General features: G+C 42.3%; 1 protein-coding gene across 21 annotated transcripts in view; it reads left to right on the top strand.

Moving 5' to 3' along the window:
• Positions 1-314: 314 nt before the first annotated feature.
• LOC110989986 (uncharacterized) overlaps positions 315-24,117 on the top strand; it is a 46,918-nt gene continuing 23,115 nt past the window's right edge. For 7 of the 21 annotated variants that reach the window (XM_087134360.1, XM_087134369.1, XM_087134362.1 and 4 more), the window contains exons 1-17: positions 316-788; positions 2,683-2,949; positions 3,591-3,747; positions 5,374-5,556; positions 6,465-6,506; positions 7,352-7,671; positions 8,213-8,330; positions 9,033-9,284; positions 11,740-11,961; positions 12,641-12,925; positions 14,308-14,376; positions 15,729-15,938; positions 16,512-16,640; positions 20,853-20,876; positions 22,182-22,318; positions 22,613-22,780; positions 23,760-24,012. In XM_087134360.1, the coding sequence (XP_086990486.1) occupies positions 687-788; positions 2,683-2,949; positions 3,591-3,747; positions 5,374-5,556; positions 6,465-6,506; positions 7,352-7,671; positions 8,213-8,330; positions 9,033-9,284; positions 11,740-11,961; positions 12,641-12,925; positions 14,308-14,376; positions 15,729-15,938; positions 16,512-16,640; positions 20,853-20,876; positions 22,182-22,318; positions 22,613-22,780; positions 23,760-24,012 (2,938 nt within the window). In that variant the 5' untranslated portion in view covers positions 316-686. Of the gene's footprint in view, positions 789-2,682; positions 2,950-3,590; positions 3,748-5,373; positions 5,557-6,464; positions 6,507-7,351; positions 7,672-8,212; positions 8,331-9,032; positions 9,285-11,739; positions 11,962-12,640; positions 12,926-14,307; positions 14,377-15,728; positions 15,939-16,511; positions 16,641-18,362; positions 18,477-20,852; positions 20,877-22,181; positions 22,319-22,612; positions 22,781-23,759; positions 24,013-24,117 lie in introns of all 21 variants that reach the window. The other 14 variants (XM_087134379.1, XM_087134380.1, XM_087134368.1 and 11 more) reach the window with 11 other exon arrangements.

Below are 24,117 nucleotides of genomic sequence, written 5' to 3' on the forward strand. Positions count from 1 at the left end.
TCGCGGAGCCGCCTCTGAAAGGACTTAGATATGTACTGCTGCCCGACAACGCTGTTCGTCGAAGTTTTCCATTGATACAAATCGAAACCGGTGGACCGTGACGGAGCAACTTGGAAAGATCTTGGGCCGTGTCCGAACTACTTGCATTGGCTGCGGCTTGAAATGACACGACTGCAGCAAAGCGTCGTACCCTTTTTTTGTGCGGAATTCCAAGCCGCAGCCTAAAATGTTGAAGTGCGCCGCCTGGCGACCAGTCGACCTTCACGAATTTTGCCCTTGCATACGTCATGCAGTGCAAGCGAGCGCCCCAGCAACCTCCCATGTCACGTGACTAAACAACATGGCGACTGACGTCTCTGCAAAGACATGAAAGAAAAGCTCGCTGAACTTTTACAGGAGTTTACTTACAAAATCGACTGTCGAATAAATATTGTTTGCTTGGAATTGAACGGATGTCAGGGGCTCAAACTTCATTAATGCCTCATAAGTTCCAACATTTTCTCGCTCACTTATTTAGGGTCACGGATTTCACAACTCGTTTCCGAAGGTAACGGTACGAAGCAACCAATTAATTACCTGTGGGCTATGCAGTTTGGTGTACCTGTTGTCTTGCGCGACAATGATCCGCTTGCCTACCTCAACACGTAGGATTAGGAGATAGAAACTTCAAGAAGGGTGATATAGAAATGGCAACAGTCAACACCGGTTTCTCTTTGCTAGCACGTGGAATTGGCGAGGAAAAGGTTCATCGGGGACACAGGAAATTAGAAGTTTCCCTGGAACCTGAGGTGAGACTTAGGCCTAACATTTGAATTTTGATCAAGTAGGCTAGGCCTAAGCCTAACGTTAGAATGCCTGGTAGGTCTGTGCCCAGTGGGATGTCTGTTTATCACAGCATCCACAGCCACTCCACCCATTCTCATGGTCGGGATGACATTATTGAGTCTTGATTCTTTCTCTGATAAATTGGAGGGGCCTATTCTATATTTCACATTTGAAACTCAAAGGTGCCAAACTAGTGTTGCGATCTATGAAGAAAAATCTGAATTACTGACTAGACTCTTAATCTTTACATCAAATATGCCTGAAATTTCACTATTTATGTGCTATAATTATAAATAGCTCCCACACTGTACCAAAAAGGTGTCAGTTATTTTGATCATGTTGCACCAACAAGAGGAAGAAACATGCGACTCCCTGTACAAAGTGAATTGCTACTCCTCCTATGTCCTGCAACTTGGCTTTTGTGCCTTTGCCCTTCTACCTTTGCCCATGTGCTACTCTGATACAAGTAGCAGGCCTTGTAATAGTATCCCTGGAATTGTGGGGTTAGATGTCTGCTTCACTTTGTGTAGTAAAGCAGACATCAAACTCCAGTTATTGGGATGCTAGTACCTACACATGCTAGAGTATAGCACATGGGCTGATGAAACAATCCCAGATGTCTTCCAATTTTCTTGATGAAACTATGTGTCTGAATTTTCAAGATGTATTTTTTTTGCGTTGGGGAGATGTTAATTATATATATAACGGGTTTGCCCGTACCCAACGTATGTTAATAAGCACTGTATGCTCAGTGCTGTCCGAGAGCTTGCGAAAAAAACCTCACAAGCTTACTCGGGTAGGACTCGAACCCACGACCTCCTGCTTACTAGTGCAGATGTCTTAACCACTCGACCACCGAGCTTGCCGGGGTCGGCTGGCCGGTCCGAGTCAAATGAAGCAGCAGGTACCGCAAACTATTTTCAAGATGTATTTTTGCGTTGGGGAGATGTGGTTAAGACATCTGCACTAGTAAGCAGGAGGTCGTGGGTTCGAGTCCCACCCGAGTAAGCTTGTGAGGTTTTTTTTCGCAAGCTCTCGGACAGCACTGAGCATACAGTGCTTATTAACATACGTTGGGTACTGGCAAAACCCGTTATATATATAATTAACATCTCCCCAACGCAAAAATACATCTTGAAAATAGTTCGCGGTACCCGCTGCTTCATTTGACTCGGACTGGCCAGCCGACCCCGGCAAGCTCGGTGGTCGAGTGGTTAAGACATCTGCACTAGTAAGCAGGAGGTCGTGGGTTCGAGTCCCACCCGAGTAAGCTTGTGAGGTTTTTTTCGCAAGCTCTCGGACAGCACTGAGCATACAGTGCTTATTAACATACGTTGGGTACGGGCAAAACCGTTATATATATTTGTCTGAAGTCCCTGGAGTGCAGTGAGTCTGCTTTGTCTCGTTGGAGTTGCAGTGGTTTATACACTGGAAAACTCACATGCAAATGTATTTCCCTCCAGGGAAAATGTTGAGGTAGTCACTTAGAAAACACTTTTTTTCAGACCAGTCTCGTAAGGTTAGTACACAGAGTGTCATCAAGTGGCATTTGTGTATGGAACTCTTTCCCCCTTTCAGCGCCCACCAGGTTACCTTCCTCCATTCGCAAAGGTTTTAACTAGGTGTGCAAATGAACTTGATTTTCTGCATATAAAATTTGTGTGGTTCACTTGTTGTTGCTCTTTTGCACTTTGGTTAAGGGTCAGTGACCACGGGGAGATGAAGTTCTCAAGATGGAGATTGAGTCATCTTGTCTTCTGAGCACTGACATTTTCACTGACTTGCGGGCAGACTGTTTCCATGAATACAAGTGATCATTTTGGTTGACTTTGTGCTCCCTTTTTTGCTTTTCTGCAGGATTACCACAATATTCAAGGGCGGAAGTTTTACTTGCCTCCCATCCAGCAGAGGGCGTGGCCACAGGAGGAACTGGACTCACCTCGGGAGCTCCACACCCACAAGACGTTCACGACGAGGAAGGGCGCTCTCTTGCTGTACTCCGAGGATCTCGCCTTGACCGCCAAAGAGAGGGCGGAGAGCAATAAGGCCTTGGAGGCAGAGGACACGCTTAATCTGAACACATTCCATGACCTTAGAAGTGCAATCTTGTCCTATGGGGCAAAGGTTTGTTTGATGTCAATGTCAAGTTTGGTGTAGTAAGAATATCGTTCATCAGCCAAAATTCTTTAAAAGTTGGGTACGAATAGCTTATTATATTCATGTTCAGCTCATAACAATTTACAATAACATAAATCAAGGAGAAATGACAGTTGCTTGCTGTCCACTCTGAGTATATTTGTACATGTGAATGATCTGCCCCAGCATTGTTGCCAACCAGACTGTTTTTCACAGAGGTTGATCCTGTTGACAGGTTGCATGGAGAATGAAAAGGATATTCATGACAAACCACTTAGCGGACTTTCAGGCTGTGCATTTTTCAGTTCTTTTTTTTTTGTACAGCTTTGTACCATGTGTACGTTGTGTTTTTTGCTGTTCTGTAATAGACACCAGAACAGGCAAGATGGTGTTGGTTTGATGTAAGTCAGCTTACTAAACAGTGCATTGTCAGGAATTTGAAAACTTGATTAGAGGTTTTACATGGCATCCATCTTGTAGGTCAGCACTTTTGTTCCACGGGGTCACACAAAAGTAGACCACTTGTGCATACCCAATGGAACAAAACCTCTAAGCTGCAAGATGGCCACTGGCAAAACTTCTGTGTACACTAATATATGTCAAGCTTTATGGTCATTGGCACTGTCCAGGATGCATCATCCGAGCCAGTCTATCTGGGCTTCGTCCACAACAAACATGCCCCTACCACCCACCGGGCTGTTCGACCGGGCTTCTCAGCCAAGAGGTACCTGTCCAATTGGTCCAGGAGCTGGGATGACTCGATACTCAATACCCTCAGAAACAATGGTAAGGGAAGAGAAACACTTTGAGGAGTGACTACTCGACAGTAACTATGATTGCAAGGTAGACTATACAGCATTTATAGACACCCATTGTGTATGGGAAACAAGTCATGTTTATAATGTGTAGTGAGTGATATGTTGTGTTTTATAGCCTACTTAGCCACACTGAGACCATGAGTGCAGAAAAACATGTCCATGTAAGGCCAAAAAGTCTCCGGTTTCTGGTCAGGGGCTGACTCCAAAAGTGGTGCAGTGACGTGGCTTTTTAAAAATTCTTTTGCCTTCACCTTTTTTTTCTAGAAACGTTCATGTGCTTGTATATTCGTACTGCTGTTACCAACATTGAATTAGACTGGCCTCCCTCACTATTTACTGTTTAAAAGCATTTTCAGCTTGTAGATGTACATAGGACATAAGACCACCTTGTTTGTGTGATTCCCAGATGTAAATTTAAAATACGGAAACAACGCCATCTACATGTAAATGCATGGTGGCCTAGAAAGACTCTTTTACTTTACATGTACCTATTAATTATATATAACAGGTTTTGCCCTTACCCAACGTATATCAATAAGCACTGTATGCTCAGTGCTTGTCCGAGAGCTTGCGAAAAAACCTCACAAGCTTACTCGGGTGGGACTCGAACCCACGACCTCCTGCCTACTAGTGCAGATGTCTTAACCACTCGACCACCGAGCTTGCCGGGGTCGGCTGGCCGGTCCGAGTCAAATGAAGCAGCGGGTACCGCGAACTATTTTCAAGATGTATTTTTGCGTTGGGGAGATGTTAATTATATATAACAGGTTTTGCCCTTACCCAACGTATATCAATAAGCACTGTATGCTCAGTGAGGTTTTTTCGCAAGCTCTCGGACAAGCACTGAGCATACAGTGCTTATTGATATACGTTGGGTAAGGGCAAAACCTGTTATATATAATTAACATCTCCCCAACGCAAAAATACATCTTGAAAATGTACCTATTACTCAACCGTACCCCATCTTTAACTTTTAAAATTACCCAGTAGCACGATGCCAGTTGATCAAGCAAGTTGGGCAGCATTGGACATCGTATTATACCAAATATAAAACTTTTTTATTTTGCTGACGTGCAGGTCTACAGCGACGCGTGGACTGACCAGACTTTTTTGGGGGCCTAAAACAAAATCATGCTAACTTTGTTAAGTATTGAGCCAACAACTTTCCCTCAAATTAACATGAGACAAAATACAGTGTCCTCAATATTTCACCTGCCGAGTTTGGGGACTTAAAATTAACTTTAATTAAATTAACTTTAATTAAATTTCACCCGCTGATGGCAAAGCCAAGCAATATCAGTATGAAACCCAAGACTGGACTGGTACTAAAACAATTTTGAAAAAAAAGATTCCTCATTCAGTAGTCTGGTGGCACAACTATGGAGAGAATAGAGATGGGGTGCCAGATCTTTCTTTTGGCACATTAATTAATGCAGTTGTCAATACTTGCCTTACACTGGTGCCAGTCTATTTTTCTGCATTGCATGTTTTCGGTGCCTTAGGTTTTTGGACTCCTGTACACAATATTTACAAATCTTCAGACTAATTTGCTGAAGTTTTCACAATTGTTAAGTTGTAATTTTTCTTCTGAAAGGTCACATATTGGACAAGAATCTTTTCCAAGAGAATGCCCTGGCACCAAAGATCCTCAGACGCATAAATGATGACCTATCTGGCTTGCCAGCACCATACCGTGTCACCAGGAACATGCTAATGGCTCCTGGTAGCCCAATCATCTATGAATTCTATAGGGTTCGACCAAGCAGCGCTGATTCTGGTGAGTAGGTCCCAGAAACTTAGGGTGTGCATTTCTCCATTTGACCTGAACCTTCCAACTGTCAAGGTTGGTTTGGTGTATTCGACTGCAAAAAGTCTGCAAGAAATTAAAGCTGCTTTCATTTGGGTCCTCTTTTTTCTCTAGTAATGAAGACCCTTAGTAGGTTCCAATTATAAACTGGAATTACAAATTCCAAATCAACCAGTAAAATTCATTATTCTGGTGCGGGAGTCTTAACTTTTTGCAAACATGTTTCATTAGAAGGGTGAGCAACTGAGAAGTATGGAAGCATGAAGTTGAACAGTGATACCTGTTTTGCCTATCAAATGCTCTGGTACACAGTGGTTGCTACCCATTCTGAGTGAGATGAACTATGTGTGAGGATGGGTTGACGTCATGGTCCATTCAACCTGCCTCAACTTGACACTTAGGGTGTGTTCGAGCGAGCTACTCATGTTAACACAAATATACTCCTGAGCGCTGAAACGGCTGGAGTACGACCCGTGGGTCAGTGAGAGTATACTCTCGATAGAGGGGGAGTATACTCCTGCACCTGAGTGTAATACCTACTTGTCTTTGTACACGAGTAACCCACACACACATCCTTCACTGGGGCCAAGTATTTTCTAACTGGATGAACGTGTACAAACTGATTTAAATGGGTCCGCTCAGCAGGGAATGTTGCCCTGCAGCCTTTCTCCCTGAGCAAAAACTCAGCCGGGAACCAGTCACCAGCAGTATATATGTAACCTTTTCTGGCGAAACAATGATTCTCTGAGCATTCAAGGGTTTTATTAAGTAGTTCCATGAAAGTTTTGAGAGAGGGGACTTTAGTTTATTTATTTTCTCGTATATTATTTTAACCTGCTTATACTGATCAAGCTTAACCAATAGAATTCCTCTCTCAGGTTCATCACTGTCAACTGAGGAGCGATTGAAACGCAAGCTTAGTAAGCAGACAGTACTTAATGTGGCTGGTCTCTGTGGTGTACTTGAAATTGTCGATGCCCAGCTTTTGTAACGGAAGTTGTGGCTTGCTATTTGTTTTCAGAGTTGTGGTATTTTAAAAGGGAACAAAACAGAACATGCATCATCTTGTAATCAATGCTTGTGAATATGTCAAACAGTTTTGACAATCACAATATTTTCTGGGGGGCATTTCATTGATTATTCATGCATTCCCTAGTTCTGCCACTTCATGGAAGCCAGTTTCATGCAAAATATTGGGCTAATTTAAGATTTCGACAAAGTGCAAAACTACACATAGGCTTTTTTGGCCTTACTGTCAGGCACTGGACAAAAACTGGACTGGTATCCCTGCCACTTGCTTACAAATCTTGTGGCAATGTGAGCCAGGCTTTACGCTTGCTTCTGTCGTTCACACTTTGGGAAAAGACTGTCACAGACTTTTTTCTCTTGTTTTTGCATTCCCTTTGTACTAACCCAGACTGTGTACAAAGTACCTGCTTGATTGGCTGCTTTTATGGTGGTTTCTTTCTACTTCAGAGTCACATTCACTTGCCAAAAATGGACACTGTGGCCTGCAAAGTGCATGGCTTCTTGTAACATTTCCAGTGGTTGTTTCGTAATCTGCAAGCATGTTGTTTTGTCCTGTGGTGCACATCTTTATTGTATCCCACTTCAGTGATTGGCATGTGAGAGCACACATCCTGCAATCGAATCGACCAGCATCACATATTACAATCTTGCTTTGAGAATGGCTGAGCTCCAGGATTTTACCCAGATTTGTTGCTGTACACTTGACTAGTCGCATTTGACATGTTCTAATCCTTAGGGCGGCCATCGGAAGATGACTTTGACACTGACAGAGAAGGCCGGCGGACACCCATGGTGTCATTCAATATCCCTGGCTCCATTGCAGCCGTGGTGCGTGACGAACAGAACAAGCCCCACGCCGTCCCTTACTCCAGCCTGGCCCCCGATGAACAGCAGCAGGTGTTGCAGCGCCTGCTGCTGCAGAGTGCCATGCACAAGCAGCTGCTGGAGGCTGCCGAAAGGACCGGCCAGGAACTGGGCAGCAACACCTCTCTGGCTGGTAGCAGGCCGGTGACCGTGGAGAAGATCAAGAAGCTGAATATGGGCAACGCAATTGCAGTGAGTATTTCCGCAGTGGTGTGCTCTTCACAAGTGTATTTCAAGTTTGGACAGCAACCATTTGTTGGCTAGAAGTCAAGTTCCCCTTAGAATCTGTGAACAAAAGATCAGCGACCAGCAGCTGATGTACTGTCACTGCTCGAACCTGTCCTGAGCATGCATAAATACATGTAGTTGCCATGTTACTGCATGGACTGGGGTCAATGTCTTGCAACTGCTAAATACAGGATAGTACAAAGCACAGAAGAGAAATGCATATATGTAGCCCATAGAAATCATGTTGATTTACATTGATGTACATATGTGCATTATGGTGTATCTAAGGATCATTGTGAAATGGAAACAGTTTGTAGATAAAAACAATTTTTCTCTTTTCTGAGTGCACTTGAAGCTTTTCTTTTTTTGGAGCAGCTTTTGAGTTAACCAGTACTTTAGACATGTTTTGTAAGTGTATCAAGTCAACAAGGCTCCAAGATGCATGTTATTTAAAAACCAAGGCTCATATTTCATAGCACTCCTTGATGTGACTCTTCCTTCCCAGACGTTAGTGGACACCAATACATCAGGCCTGCTGCAGGGGCAACAGGTGTTTGATGACAAAGGCTTCAAGGAGCTTTATAAGAGGAAATTCGGTCAGCAAGCGGAACCATCACCTCCCAGTAAGAAGCCGTGATCCTGTCTCTGTATTCTCTGTCTTTTACCTTCAGACTAAACTTGCTGTTGTATCAATGTATTCATTGTTTTTTGTACTAAACTAAACAAACACTTTCCATAAGATGGGAGGGTACATAAAGATAGCTGCACAAGTTCTGACCTGACTCAGGCTGTGCTAGCTAAGGTTTCTACGTTCACTTTGGAGTTAGTCAATCTATCTCCACTTATCAACCTCTTTCAACTACCTCAGCCTTTCTGCGTTATCCACCTTGAGGAGGAATACCCCCTCATCGGTTGAAAAGAGGCACATTGGTCGGGAGCGTTCATTTCGTTGGTAGCGATACGGTTGTAACCCGTGCATTTCATAGTCGTTTGTGAGCCAGCAAAATTCATTTCCAACCAAAGGAGCCTCCGTTGCTAGGATAGTTGAGCCCTCTCTTGGTCCAGCTCGAGGCTCATTGTAGACTTTGTTCAGTAGCAGGGAGGATATGACCAGCTGTGACAATAGTTGCCAATCCTTTGCCATTCACTCCTGTGTTACAATGCAAAATGTGAGAGTACACACAAGTGACTTTCACCTGAATGTGCAGAGACCAGCAGCATTATTGCATTGCTGCCAAGCAGAAGGCAGATGTGGTATTGAAGTGTTATTTTTCTGTTGTTCATTTTATTCAGTTGTAATAGACAGTGGATTTTTTTTTTTTCAGCTATTCGGAAAGGTCTGACCCACAGTGCCCGTCGGTCCCACTTCCCCAGTGTTCCCACTCTCCCGCCGATCGTGTCATCATCACCCACTTTCAAACCAGCAGAAAGACAAACCCTGAAGCTGGACTCCAAACTCCCCCAGATTACAATGGAACCGCCCACTCCCCAGCACCCGGTGCTAAGCAATAATACGCAGAGTCAGCAGAATTCATCATGGGGACAGGAGAGCGAGGATTTCAGGGAATCCTGGCCTTGTGAGTTTCTGTTCTGTTTTCTGTCAAGCACTGCTGAGCTGAAAATAAGGAGAGATGGATCGACACCTGACATGATACTAATAGACTTTATTCATGTACAGTACAGGTCAGAATTTTAGCCGACACGGTAACACGATCAGTGAACCTGACATGCTGTTTAATACACGCTTTACGGTTTTTACCATGCATTGCTGGTCCACTGCACGATAAGCCTGACCCCGGACCTCATTATCTCGGCAGGGCTTATGACCGCAGACCGCAAAGGTGCCCGACAACATGCAGTGTACCACTGCACACGCAGGGCCGTCGCTCCAGCTTCGTGTACGCGTGTATACTGTACACATACATGTACAGCATGCATGTACATGCAGTGCCTGGCTGGCAAGATGACCGTCTTGAAGTATTGAAATATGTATCACTGTCACAGCCGTTTTCTTTTGGTTTTGGATCGCGAAAGTTGTTCAGTTGGATTACATCTGGAAAATGTCAAATTTCAGTGATTAACTGGCCAGTAGTCCACCATGTGTGTTTAGATACTACAAAACTTTTTCCCAAATGTAAACTTTTAAGTTTGAACTCATAGGATCGACTGGAGTGATGGCGACGCTTTTCTTGTTGGTTTTAATGCTAGGTCGGTTTTAAATTTGAGCAACTCACTATTGCGTGAGAAACTTTTTCACAAATGAACAGTAACCACGAAAGAAATCCATTCCCCAGCTAGAACTATTATAACAAGCTGATTTTACAATGAAGTATTTCTTATTTTCTTAATTTAGTTCATGTTTCAGAATTCCAGTAAATTAAAAAAAAAAACCACTGAACTTGTGTAAATTTTAACTTGACTTCTTCATTTGCTGCCACATGTGCCGCGACCATGCCACAACCAAGCAATCACGAAACTACAACCCCCCCAGCGCTTTCATCCCAACCACCAATCATAAATCGAAACAAGTATTGCCTAGCTATCTCAATACAAGGCCAACAAATGCAAAGCTACAGCCCTTTCACGTCACATGACATGCATATTTATGAAGTTCACATGGGTGCTACTTTGTCCGTTGCATGCAGCCAGTGCATGCATGTTGCTAGCGCTAGTGCAGACCTGACTTCCTTTCATGTCGGTATGATCTTTGCCATTCAGTTTGGTCCTAATATTGTCACAATCAGAGCAATTTTTTTAGGTAGGTTTTCCAGCTCAAAGGTTGAAAACTGATGGGAAAAATCCCCACCTTACATTGAATTTATATTCACACGATTTGAACACACTGAGCTCAAGTACGGCAACTCTGTGTGTATGCTAAAATCCCCGCTTGTGTTGACTAAAATTTGGCTAGCAGACCGGCGAGGTCAAACCCCCGTTTATATTTTGTGGATTTCTTACAAAATAGTTTTCTCTAATTTAAGAAATGTTTTGCATAAAAGATGCTAGTTATAATTGTCTCGGTTGAAACATTGATTTCAAACTCACATTTTTTCTGTGCCTGATTCAGAAGTTTTGGGAGCAATTCAGACATTAACCAAAAGTGTTGCCTGCATGGCACTTTCATCAATCCTGTGGACAAACAAAACGCTTTATCTTTGAAAAGGATTTTGTGATGCCTGCTAGATGCAAGGTAAACTACTGACAACATTCCCGTGGAATTTGAAGATAACTTGAGGTGCAGTCAAAGTGAATACTTTTCGTCGTGGGGAACTAGGAAAATGACTGTCCCGGTCAACAAAGGCCTGGCTGATCAGGGGTTTGCGTGTAGCTTGTGCGTATTTATAGTCGGCAGATTGGATTGCAGTGTCGGCGTTCTCTGTTATGCAGCGGTCAGCGTGTTTCATGTTTGCAGTTAACTCCTTTCGTGTCTGTTCGACTCGATGCACGCTGACACGTTAAGCGTGTTGGCTAAAATTCTGACCTGTAGTGTATTGGCCATCTTGAATTGAAACCTGAGAATTAAAAAAAAAGCAGCGAAACAAAAGTTCATCGCTAACTCATGTCAAGTTAAATTCACAATAATTTGAAATTTGTGGTAAGCTGTATCGAAATGTTTTAAGGCACACATGAAATAGTTTGCACCACCCTATAACAGATTACATTAAATGTGATAGATTCAGGGAACAAGATCAAACATGGTTTCCCTATGCATCTGGTCTATTCTGTGAACCGTGACCTTATTAGTCCGTCACTCTGTGGTATACAAAAATCTTCCATACTTCTCATGTAATTGATCACATTGTCTTCTGTTGTACAAACTGTACACTTGTCCTTAAGAGCGTGTCGCAAAATGAATGGTAATTCTACAGCATGAAGTAGCCTCCTCAGGTCATGTGAGATCTACTTCTCCCCGTAGACACTGCTTGATTGCTAATTGCTTTAGGGAGAAGAGATGTTATGAAGAAAGTGCTGATGAGATCAGTTTTTTTTGTTCCAACTGCTGGTATTGTGTTATTTCTGTTGTACTTTTAGCTGATGAGACCAACATCTGGAAGGCTGACATTGACGAAGAGGAGCTTCTCAAACAGCAGCAGGCAGCATCCGAGGAGGAAGGGGATGAAGAAGATGACAGGGAAGAAGAGCTGCATCGCTCAGAGACAAAGACCAAATCAGCCAGGTCCACCAGGTCCCTGGGTCAGGGGAGGACACCTTCCAAGCCCGCCTCCATCTTGAGCTCTGTCAGCGTGAGCATGGGTAAGTCAGTAGTCCTTTCAAATAGATTGGTCTGTTTGCCTTAACCCTAACCTTCTCCTAGATTACTTTATATCAACTGGGAGGTTTAGGAAGATGCTTGAAAGACTGAGGACACGAAAGCCAGACCACTGATACTAATCATGGGGCTTGACACAAGTAGGCACTGTTATGTGTCAAAGGTTTCAGGCATAGGAGAGAGATTTGGGAGAATCAGGAAGGTTGCTGGCTAGAAAGCTAGGGGGTGTTGGGTACAGGGGAATCTTAAACCTCTTGCTGTGCATGGGGACTCTTTCTGTTTGCTAAGACATGAAATGTATCCTTTGAGGGGACACAGCTTGGCTGCAGATACATTCCCATGAAATACAGACAAGCTTTGCTGCTGGAGGACGTGTGTCGTTAATTTGAAAAAGGTAATTAATCCCTTTGAATTTTCAACTGCCCTAAGTTCTGAGGTCTTAAATACCTGGAGGATCATTTGAGGTTAGTTTACAACTACCTGTTAACATCACAAAGCCCCCACTTCAGGTGCAAATTTTAGTGAGAGCAGGATGTTGTTCATTTTGTTAAGATTTTAAGCTGAAAGAAACAAGCACGCTTCAGCACCATACCTACAAACTTCCAGTTTTTCAACAAAATTCTGTTTCATTATCAACTCTTGATACTGTTGCTTGATTTTCAGAGGACCTGACAGGACCGATCATCTCTGGTGCCAGCAAACACCAGTCCAGCAGTGAGAAGAGCTACGGGGGTTCGTCCAGCGAGGCTGGTCGCAGCATCAAAGGCAGCCAGCTGCCTGGCAGCCTTAGGGAAAGTATGCGCTCCTACAAGGGTGGCAGGAACAGTAACATGGGCAGCGTGGTGCTGGGACCGGATGGCGAGATCCTGTCCATAGGGGGCGGTGTTGGCATGGGTAGCGTGGCTGACGCCGGGTCCTCGGTGGCGGATGCGACTGATAACTTGCAAGGTATAGCGGGGCTTGCCATTTGCATCTAACCCTCAGCTAAAAATCCAGATTTTTACCTACTGCATGAAGGCTCAGCAGCTTTTCTTGTTTAGGGCGTTGACTTATCTACCAGCCACAATTACAAGCCGTTACCAAGGAGGCACTCTCATTTTGTCTACTTTCCAAAATTAAGGCATACATGTATCAGCAACATCACTGAGGCTGTGTCAGAATATTAAGGCTACGGCTCAATGTAATACATGCCTTTGTGGAAATACTGACTAGCAGCTATAGCCACTTCCCATGTAAGCATGTATTGCTCCCTAGCCTCAGTTACTTGTACACATCGAAAAGTCCTTTGCGTGGCAGCCTGTTTTTGATGTGAGTTTTTGTTTCACACTGATATGCACGAGTAGATCATTCTCACACTCATGGATACCAGCATGAAATACCGGTAACCCTAACCCTACCACATGCTTCAATATCTGGCTGTCCTTGAGGTTGAAGTGTCCTTGTCCAGAGTTAAGATTCAGATCGCTGCTGTATATGAACGGGTTCATGAATCAAGGCAGCATTGGTTGTGGACGCATGATCAGTGTGTTATACGCTTCAAGACAGACATCAAATTCTGGCTGCCAGATAAGTCTGCTCTCCGATGGACATGTGGGCATGGTATGCGCTAGTGTCATGAGGAGCACAGTTTAGTTACCCAGCATATAGTAGAGGCATTCGCTCTGAAAACTATACAGCGCAAGATAATATTTGAGAGTATTCCTTTCTGTCATTCAAATCAGAACTTGTCCTCCAGTTCCTAGCCTTTGCCATTGTGTGCTAGAACTTGTAAAACTATTGTACCTATATAGTTCATGTCAACAAGTTATGTGATGTAACTCATCAACCCTGTAAAGAGCCGAAGAGTGCTGAGTATGCAGAGGCCTTCATTATCAGAGATACACCCGTACTATGTTGTCAAATGGTATTCTCCGACTGGTTTTTAAAGGAGCCTTACATGAGACCGTTTGACAACGCATGCTGCATTTCATGTACAACTTTCCCCTGCCTTAGGCATTACTAGTGTCCTTTATACTAACTTTATCTGCTTTTAATTTGACCTTTTTTGGTTTTTTGAAGAATTTTCCGACAGTCTGCAACACCTTAGATTCTGACCTATATGCCTTGTATAGGTAGCTCAGGCTCATCTTTGGCCTTAATTAATATGCTGTTGACTAACAATGGCTGTAAGAACAGCATCCTTCATCTAGACATCCAGCCAGTCTAGCTCTTGCTTTATTTCTTGCATACATTTTTTCCGTTTGCAAATAATTCTTCTTTTCCACCTTAGATTGCTAATTAACCCCCTTGCAAACTTTCCTTTTTTTACGTTCTTACTTTCAAAATGGAAGCTTCCAGCATGGCCCACTCTACCCATATGGGGGAGTTGGAAAGTTTGGATGAGCTTGATGAACAAGAAGGTACCAGTATTACCATTGCATGCACTTGTGGCATTACCATTCAACATCATGTTACATTTAACTGCACAGTTTTTACATCCAATCATCCTTTTTTTTTTGTCGTAGCCACTGCAGTTTGCTTGTGTGGAATTATTTGGGATCGATCCAAACAGGTCATTTTGCTGCACTGTTTCAATAGTTGAGACATTCAGTTTGTTGAATGTTTGTTGTGTCGTCACAAATAGTTGCCGCTTCGCAAACTTTCACAAATATTTAGTGGTATCAATAAGTACAGGGTCGGTCATTTGGATTACACCTCAAGCAAAATCAGAAGTGAAGATAATGTCATTATACAGGCAGTTGTGGTTTCAAGGTCTTGTTCACCATTTTCTGAAGGAATTAATTTTGCTGTAAGATTTGCCTGAATAAAGGCCTGTTCCTCATACTACAGCTGTATGTGAAAGCGAATCAAATTTGACGTCATAAAAGAGTTCTAGCAAAATTTAGCTCGAGTTAAAATATATTCATCTTTTGTGAATTTGTGTTGCAAATATTTGATCAAATGACTCACAAATTTACTTCTGTGTGTGTTTTTGCACCAAGTATGAACCGGCCTTTATAAACTGAGCTTATGAGGAAAGTGTGAGGGGTTCTGAAGGAAACACAGAATTAGGGGGAACAAAGAGATGTCACATGTTCCTTACACAAATGCTGGAGGTTACGACAAAGCCTCGGCCATACATGAATATAACTTTTATTTCTGGTAAAGAAATCAAGTATTCCTCAAAAGCGCCCCAGGCATTTTAGCTCACAAATCTTGAGGGATCTCTGAAGATATGCGGCTCAAATATATTAATTTCCAACTAAGGAATATCCATCAATGCTGCTTGTCAAGAGATAATTTTCACAGGCGTGTGCTCTCTGCTTGGATAATTTTTGACTTGTTCCATAAGTATTATTTGCTTTCCTTGCTTAGGATGTCCATTTCATTTTGTTTTATTTGGCAATAAATCCAAACAAAAGAAAGTCACAGTTTGTGTTCCAAATCCACTTGTGGTGTTCACTTTGTACATGATAAATATTGCATCATTTTGATTTCAATTGTTTCAAATAGTGACATGTTTCATGTGCTAACCTTGATGTGCCCTTTGTTATGCTCTAGTGGAGGTTTCGTAGTGCCTGTAACAAGATTGTGGTATGAAATTGAACTGGAGGTCTTAGTTCCACTCAGATCTCACGGTGAAATTTTGCCTTTGATTGCCTTATTTGTTTTTTTGACGGAAAGACTTTTTTGGTTGACAGTGGAATGATTGCCACGTTGGAGACTTTGTTTTTGCTACATCACTATCTGCAAAACCTTTTTCCCCCACCAGATGACACCTTGTCACAGGACTCAGGTCACATGTCATCAGAAGAGGTTGAAGGTCATGACCCTACCCCAGTTCCGCAGCCAGTCCCCATACCGACAGCGAAGTTTGGGGACGATCTTCCTGAGTCCAAGCCACCGAGCCTGCCCAGCTTACCACTGTCCAAGCCAACCAGGTCACAGAAGTCAGCAGAGGAATCTGTACATTTGGCAAGAGGTGAGAGACTAGACCACAATTGACAAAGTTTTCCTGTAAACATTGTCACTTTTGTGACAGATTCAAGAATCCCTCCTTTTAAGTTTTCCGCAGCAGACGGCCTTGCTCCTAGCTTGCTTGGATGTAATAGCAGATGTGTTTCTTGAGTTTGTAATGCCTTTTTCAATTGTGCTTATTATTTTCATGATTAAAACACCATGACACAGGGTGCAGTTATGCATAAGAAAATGAGCTTTACAAAAGGCCTAGAATAGCATTGGATAACATGTTTTTATACAAGGAAGACTACCGTAGCATTCCAAAATAATTGAGGTTAAATGATTACAGTGTATCTGGTTGCTGATTTTATCATCAGTTGAATTTACAAAGTGCTGAAAGTAAAACCTCAGCTATGAAAAACAAGAAGTCAACCTAGATTAACAAACACCTCATCCATGCATGTCTTTTATGTTCTTTGAAGGGCACCTCTGAAAATCGTAAAAAAAACTCTCATCCTGTGCTCATATTTGATGTTTCATTGATCGTTGATTTCTTAAACTAGTTATTTAATGAATCAGTGCGTCTTCTGACCAGTTCTTTCACTAGCAAGCCCATCGTTGACACTGAGCGATAATCCTGATTTAGCTAGTTCTAGACAATCAATGGCTAAATCGGTCTCCTGCCCCACTAAGCCAAGGAACACACCAGCTTCACTGAAGCAAGGTAGATCTGCTTCATTCCACACACCCCACCATTGTGACACAGCTTGATAAACTGCACTCAGCACCACATTTACAGACGTTGATAGAAATCTCAAACAATGACAGGTGTTTACAGATGTTGATAGAAGTCTCAAACAATGACAAGTGTTTACAGATGTTGATAGAAGTCTCAAACAACGACAGGTGTTTACATACTTCACCTGGAAACAGTCCAAAAAGTTTGGTAATTGCTTTTTTTATAAGCTGGAATTGTTTTGAAGTATGAGCACGCAGATTTTTTGGTGCTTGTTTTTTTTCACCTGAAATCACTTGCTGTGTATATGTTTCACTTCGATTGATACATGAAGCAAGGACTGTCTTGTCCCACTTCGCACTTTTTGACCATGTTGGACGAAAGCCACTGAAAATCATCTGGAGATTGGCATAGCTGAAGAGAGAAACTTCATTTTATGACACTTGAAGGAAATGATTTTCCTTTTGAAACAAAATCATGAAGTTCATGATGGTTTGGGGAGTGAAAATGAATTCTGTAAAAAAATCTGAAAAACCCTGTCAGATGACCTTGTCTCACAGGTATTGTACCAGGTACATGCATCTTGGCAGAGTTATCTGCTTGCTGAAGCTTGACGTAAGGTTTGACATGCCCAAAGCAGTCTACACTTGTAATGTGGAATGCCTCATAGTTTTCATATGACTTCAATTACACAGCATTCTTGTAGTTTTCACACAACCGATCCTGGGAATGACGTGCACATGACACAGTGGTGCACATGCCACCTGCACTGGATTGCACTCAATCTGCAGGCATGCAGTACACGGCATCTTCAGATTCTTACACCCAATATCTTTCTCCGTACAAGTTCATTTTAGCTAAACTTCCACAGGTTTGATACAGTTTCTAATGGTATACATGTACCAGGTATCATATGTATGTAAAATGTTGCGTACAGTCGTCAACATTCCCAATTGTATGTTCAGGTAATTTTGTACGTTTTGTTGAATGATGAGAGGACAAACTTAAAGAAAACATCTCATTGTCAACGTTTATAGTTTGGCAGACTTAACAGAATCAGTCCAAGGCTTAAATCACACTTTAAGATTAAGGCGTAAGTTAAAAGCCAATGATCAATCGCGACTGTATCAGCAGTATGTAAGATATTCTTTTTCTTCAGGGAATGTTCAATGTATTTTTTGGTGTTAACTTGTCTTCCATCTACTGGTATGTGTTTAAATGTCCATAAAGGGCTTAAACACAAAATGATATCCCCCAAAAAATCACTGGTTAGCTGATCAAAGTTGATGTTACCACTTTGAAATATCCAGATTATGGAAGAGATCTCAGAAATCAAGCCATGAGATTTAGCCAGAGGATACAAGTTTGAACATCTCTTGACAACCTCGTACAGAAAAGCCACTACAGTAGATAAATCTGGACAAAATTTGCGAAATGTTTGATATTGGTCTGGTTAACAGGTTGAATAAGTTTTTTGGGACTAGCAACTTCTGGCACTTTTTGTTTTTAGTTTTGGTTTTTATTTGTTTTTTAAAAAATAGATTTATTTAATCTTTTCCCAATCTAAACAACAAATCAAGGTTCTTGACTCTGGTGATGAGTTTAACTAGCACATGGACTCAAAATGTTGGCAAGGCCAAAACTTTAGATCTCCATGTTTTGATATATTTTCCCCATCTTTTTTATATTTTTGTCTGAAAAATCCTAAAGAAATTGACATAACAGGAGGTGATCTCGATGCGACCAGATCTTTCGCCAATTTCAGTTACGGGAGTGTGGGGCAGGAATCGGTGGCGGAGGATGCCCTAAGCCAGGATGGCATTGGTAAACTAAGCCTGTTTGACGTCCACGTTTGTCGGTGCTTTTGGTGTTGTTTTTTGGGGGTGGTGATTTTATGGAGGTGCTGCGGGGTTGCTAGCAGTCACAGACAAATCGTCGCTCCTTCTGATTCATGTGCATTCATGCATAAATTTCAAAAAGTGATATTTGTTTTCAGATTTGAGAGTCGAGGTGGTATTTTGGCTCATTTGGGTGAAGAAGCCTTAAGTTTGTTCATCTGGAAGAAGTTTGTCTACTGTCATATTGCCTCATTCTTTTTGGGTTCTCCCATTAACCATGAAAATGTCCATGAGAGTTTTAACCACTTCCTGCCAGGAAGCCCGGTTTCGGGCACCGTGTGTTTATGCGCGTGGCTGGAGTCTCCGAAATCGGACAAAGGGAACTTTGCCTTGTAACAAAAGACCGTTCTCGGAACAGAAGACCAGGCTGCTGGGCATTACCGACATTTTTTCACTCTCAATAGTGGAGAAAATCCAGCCTTGTTTTGAAACAGTTTGGGGCATTTAGTGTGAGCGGATTACCACCGGGGACAAAAGCGCTCCACCACCACAGCGATGAGCCACACAGTACCGCTGCAAGCTAATCTGGCCCCTATTGAAAAGAGGTCAGCAGCGCACTGTGCCAGTTTCGTGAACAAAAGAAAGTTACATAACACCGCACAATCTGGGCTTTTTTTACAGAGCTGCAGGCCTCGCTGAAATACTCCAGCGTCGATAGATTTTGTCTGTCAGACTAGAGTGGTCACCAGACAGTAATTCATGTGGGTGTAAACGTCCATTAATTGAAATGATGAATTTTTGAAGAATTTTGAAAACTGAAAATCTTGAAAAAGTCCCGATTATGTGCACTGCATTTTTCAAACCACCCGGCAGCAAGTGGTTGAGATAGGAAAAAAAAAATCATGTTACTTATATTTAATGATATAATAATGGACAAAACTCATCTAAGATGAGGGTGGATTGATACAAGTTTTCAAAATTCAGATGATCAGACATCATGAAAATGGGAGAGCTCAAATTTACCAGGAGTACAGTAGCACATCATCATCTACATCCTCATCAGCATCATTATCATCAACACTTCCAGTCATTGGCTCTTGTAACGCCATCATGTAGTGGCATGGGGGATGGAAGCAAAGTGTTTGTGATCAGTTCGGTGAGAGAAAATCTGGAGTTTACTCTGACAGATGGCAAAGACCTCTGTCCATCCCATGCTGACCTTAAAAAAGGCTCATATTAAAGCAGAAAGAAATCCAGACCTGCACTGCTCAAAAGATGGGATGTCACGTTGTTACATTGTTGCTGAAAGGCAACACTTGCATGTGAGAATGGAAAGTGCTCCAGCATCATGTGCAAGGGAATGAACTCCCTGAAGGGATTTTATCATTTTTCAATCTGTTGTTTAAAATGATGTGACTTGTCCTTCACCTTTGCTTCCAACACCTATGCATAACCCAAGTTGAAACTAATAACACATGCAAATGAAAGGTACGCATTAACAATATTCAGTGACACTATTCACTTCATTGCAGGTTATTGATAATGAATACTTCCATTTTATTCATGTTACTGCCAAGAACTTCACAATTGCATTTCACTCTAAACAAAAAGTCTGTTGTGCTATTTATTATCACTAGGAATGTGTTAAATATGTGACACAGGGTCACCCGTTTTTTTTTTCTGTGGGCAGGTTTTACTGGCACTGAAGTTAGTCTTGCTGTTTATGTGTTGGTGATTCTGTATTGTCCATGCCAGGCTGCAGTGTCTGAATTTTTACGTGTATCACTTATTTGTTTGGGAGATCGGGTCCATTTTCATGTGGCTGTTACAGTGTGAAGAGATGTAAACTTGTTTAAAAGATTCTGATTCCTTAATCTTCCTTTATGGCTTGGAGTTGCTAATGGTTGGATGGACGGGATTGGAGATTTCTCTTAACTCATCACTGTTTTCGAGCCAAATTTCATCTTGGATCAGAGTCCTCAAAGTACCATCACATGTCAGTGATATCTCATCCATGCTTAAATCAAGACACAAGATGTCCAGATGAACATTTTGTGAAATGCATGACATGTACTTTGCTTTTTTTCATCCATTGACCCTGTCTTTTGCCCATAATCCTTACTGCGGAAAAGTTGTCCACTCAGCTGTACTATACCATGAAAAATGGGCCCTGTTGAATGGTACGGTTTTGTGGTATGCATGAATATAGAAGAAAGCATACTTGCATTGTACAGTTTTGTAATGCTTACTAATAACTCTGCAGATGCAAAAAAACCTAATATTACCAATTGCAAAACCACTTGTAAATAATAAATCATATTTTGCCTTCTGCTTTCCTTTTCCTTTTTATTTGCTAACAAAGTAACCCCGGCAATACTTATTACTGGTAAGCAGTTAATCCATTGGTAATTGCTCGTTATCAAGGCAGTGATGCAAGTGTCTTATCATCCATGTCTGTACTCAAACTTGAAATAATTACACTTCTTAAAAGATTTCAATTGGGACAAGAGGGCTGCTTGGGAAACAGTGCAGGCTCTTATGATGGTATCACAAAGAGTTACTTTGCTTGTTGTCTCTAACTTGACTCAGGCTTTCTCGAGTGGCATATTTTGTAACTCAAACACACACTTGAGTTGCATTTAGATTGAACTTAAATTCTCAGACTCATAATCAAAGTTGTTGTTGGTCAAAAAAAGGGATTTGACTCAGGAGCATGAAATGAAAAGATCTCTGTGAGTGTGGACAAAACAGGAGCAGAAGCCCCGTGACACTGACTCAGGCATAAATTTTTGGAATCAGTGTGTAAGAAACTCAGAAAGTCCATTTCAGTCAGCCACCAATGAGTCCAAATTAACCGTTACCCAGGGTTCTGCTGCACTGAGTCCTTTTTGCCTTTGGCAGTTCAATTCAGATGCTACATGTAACTTTGCTTTGGATTCACACCTTTTGCTTGACCCATTGCTAAAAACCAAAGCTTTCCATGTAACTCATTGCCAATTTCGCATGTGACATCCAGGAGTAACAATTGATACCAGCACTGGTAAGTTTTTGAGAATTGCAATGGAACAGGACATATGAAAGGTCGGAGGAAAACAAAACGGTGGATTGAAATATCAGTTCCTGATCCTCTTTCTTAGCATTGCTGTAACCATTGAACTGTCAGTAATGGTGTCAGCATTATTTCTGTCATTAAAAACGTGCACTCTTTGTTATTTTGTTAGTGTCATCAAGATGGGTTTGAATGCCTAAATGAGTTCAACTTTGACCTTTTGTTAATTGCACAAAAAAGTGAAGATCTGAAACATTGGTGTGCTTGGCTTGTTACGCCGATACCAAACTGCCATTACACAAAGCGTATAGAGGATAAAACCTATTTACCGATGTGGCCACCTGTTTTTTTATAGCCACTGTTTTTTCAACCGCTCCTGTCATATTTGACAAGTACTATAATTCAGATTCATCAAAAGAAAAGAAAATGCTATTTGATCTGTAAAATTAAATTAAAGGTAGAGTTTAAAATCAAGCACGTACATGTATGCAGAGCAGTTTGTCAGCCCAAATTGGAATTTATACGAAGGCTGTAAAAACGGCTTCAACTGTGGCATGCCGTTGCACTTTACTGAATGCGGCTTTCCGATAGTGGCATTTACTGGAGTGTAATCCATTGTTGAACTCCTGTTGCCATGTGCAGATGACCATGGGGAGAGGGAGGCCGCTGCGGAGGACGACATCATGTCAGAGCAAGAGCCCGATTGGCCGACTGAGTTTGGAGAAACCAGCGAGCTGGCCGAGGAGGATGCGTTGATGGAGGAGCCAGAGAAGGAGGTGGTACGTTCTGCTCACAGATTTCTGAGAGGGTCTCACAAGTTTAATTGGCAGAGATCTAGGATTTGGGAAATTGGTTAAGTCCTGTTGTATTGTCCATAATCATGTATACCTGTGCCATTAGTGGCCCAAAACGCATTTTTGCTATTAAAGTGTACTGACAGTCATTTTCTGCACTCCTGCCAGAGTGTACCTCTCTTCAGCAAGGGTGCTTTGGGCTTGTACGCATTCATTTAAATTTTGTTTTGTACTTTTCCACTGGGTTGTCCTAATTCTGCACCATTTTATCCCGCCAAGGTTAATGAAGAAGAAAAGGAGCCGTCCACAACAGGGAGCGCCAAGGATGAAGTTGCATCCCAGAGGGCGCCCTCGCAGCTGGAGGAGTTAGAGGAGCATGCAGCGGTCGTGGCAGCCATGGTCCTTGAGAGGCCCAAGTCGGGACGGGATCTGGCCGAGGACGCCGAGGTACAATATCAGATTCTTAAATACTCCATCTAGGGACAATAATGTGCTTGCTGCTCCCAATTCAAATTGATTCTAACATTTCTACGGACACACCTCCATGGCAGAGTCCTCAGTTTTTACATCGGTGAAAGTGCACCAGACGTACGTGCTTCTCTATTCACAGCAGATGCCGACCATGACTGTGGTCTTAATGCAGAAACGAAGACATAATTTCCTCGCGCAAGTTTGGAGGACACCCCTGGTTGTCAAAGTCACTCTGTGCTGGCCACACATAGTGATGGTGCCAAGTCAGTGCACACAGGTCTTGGGTTATAAAAAAAAGTTCATGCCACCTGGAACACGTTATTTCTGAACAGAAACCCACCTAAAAATTGTTCCAATGTAGGTGGGTAATTCCAGAAATTAGGGGTCCAAAAGTGTGACATTTTCGTGTCCCTGTTACATCTGACCTTTGTTATTTGACATGGAAATATCACTGGAATGATTTCAAACTATTACTATTTGTTTGGCAGGTAATTTGCATTAATTCACCACACTTGGAAATTAGAAAATGTGTTGTGAACTCACAAAAACCATATGTCAGATGTGACAGGGACACGGAAAAATATGGAGACCTAATTTCTGGAATTACCCAGGTGCCAAATAACGTACAGTATACTAATGTAGCAAGCAGGCAAGTGTCAGTTTCAGGGGGTACCCATTACTTGATGCATTACTGTATTCTTGTGCGGAACTGTATTGGCTGAAAAGTGGAATTGACCTTGTAAGTGCTTAGAGTTACTTCAGGATGTAAGAGAGTTTCTGTGGCAACAATGTGCTAGCTTAATACCTATCAAATCTTGATGTAATGTGTTGTCTTGAGGCAATATTCAGATTAGTAATTGAATATGTCACTGTCGGACTGGATTCTGATCTGTCTGGCCACGCCATAAAAATGCATGCAATAAGTTAGTTCACATTCTGTCATTTTTGTCTGCAGGCTGCGGCCACCCTGTGGGCAAAGAAATTAGGAGAACTCTTCAATCTCTCAGGTGATCCTGAGCGTGTCCAGTCGGCCCTGGTGCGGCGGCGCCGTAACTCCCTTGATGCCTCATCTGTAGCCTCCTCGACAGAGCATGGTCAGTGGGCTGGGCCGACCCTGAAGAAGAAGCCATCCAAGAAGTCAAGGAAACTGAAGAGGATCCACTCAGCAGAGGCTGCCGTCAACTTCTTAAAGAATCTCGTGAAAGCAGGTGCAGTTCTCTTCCATTTCCTGAGAGAAAGTTGTCCAATAATTGTCTTACATGGCTGCTAATTCAAACGTTTGGTGTAATCATGAGTAGCAGACTAATTAAAGT

The sequence above is a fragment of the Acanthaster planci genome, linkage group LG03 (genome assembly GCF_054643075.1).
Source record: "Acanthaster planci isolate LZ-2023a linkage group LG03, COTS_SCS, whole genome shotgun sequence".
Lineage (NCBI taxonomy): Eukaryota > Metazoa > Echinodermata > Asteroidea > Valvatida > Acanthasteridae > Acanthaster > Acanthaster planci.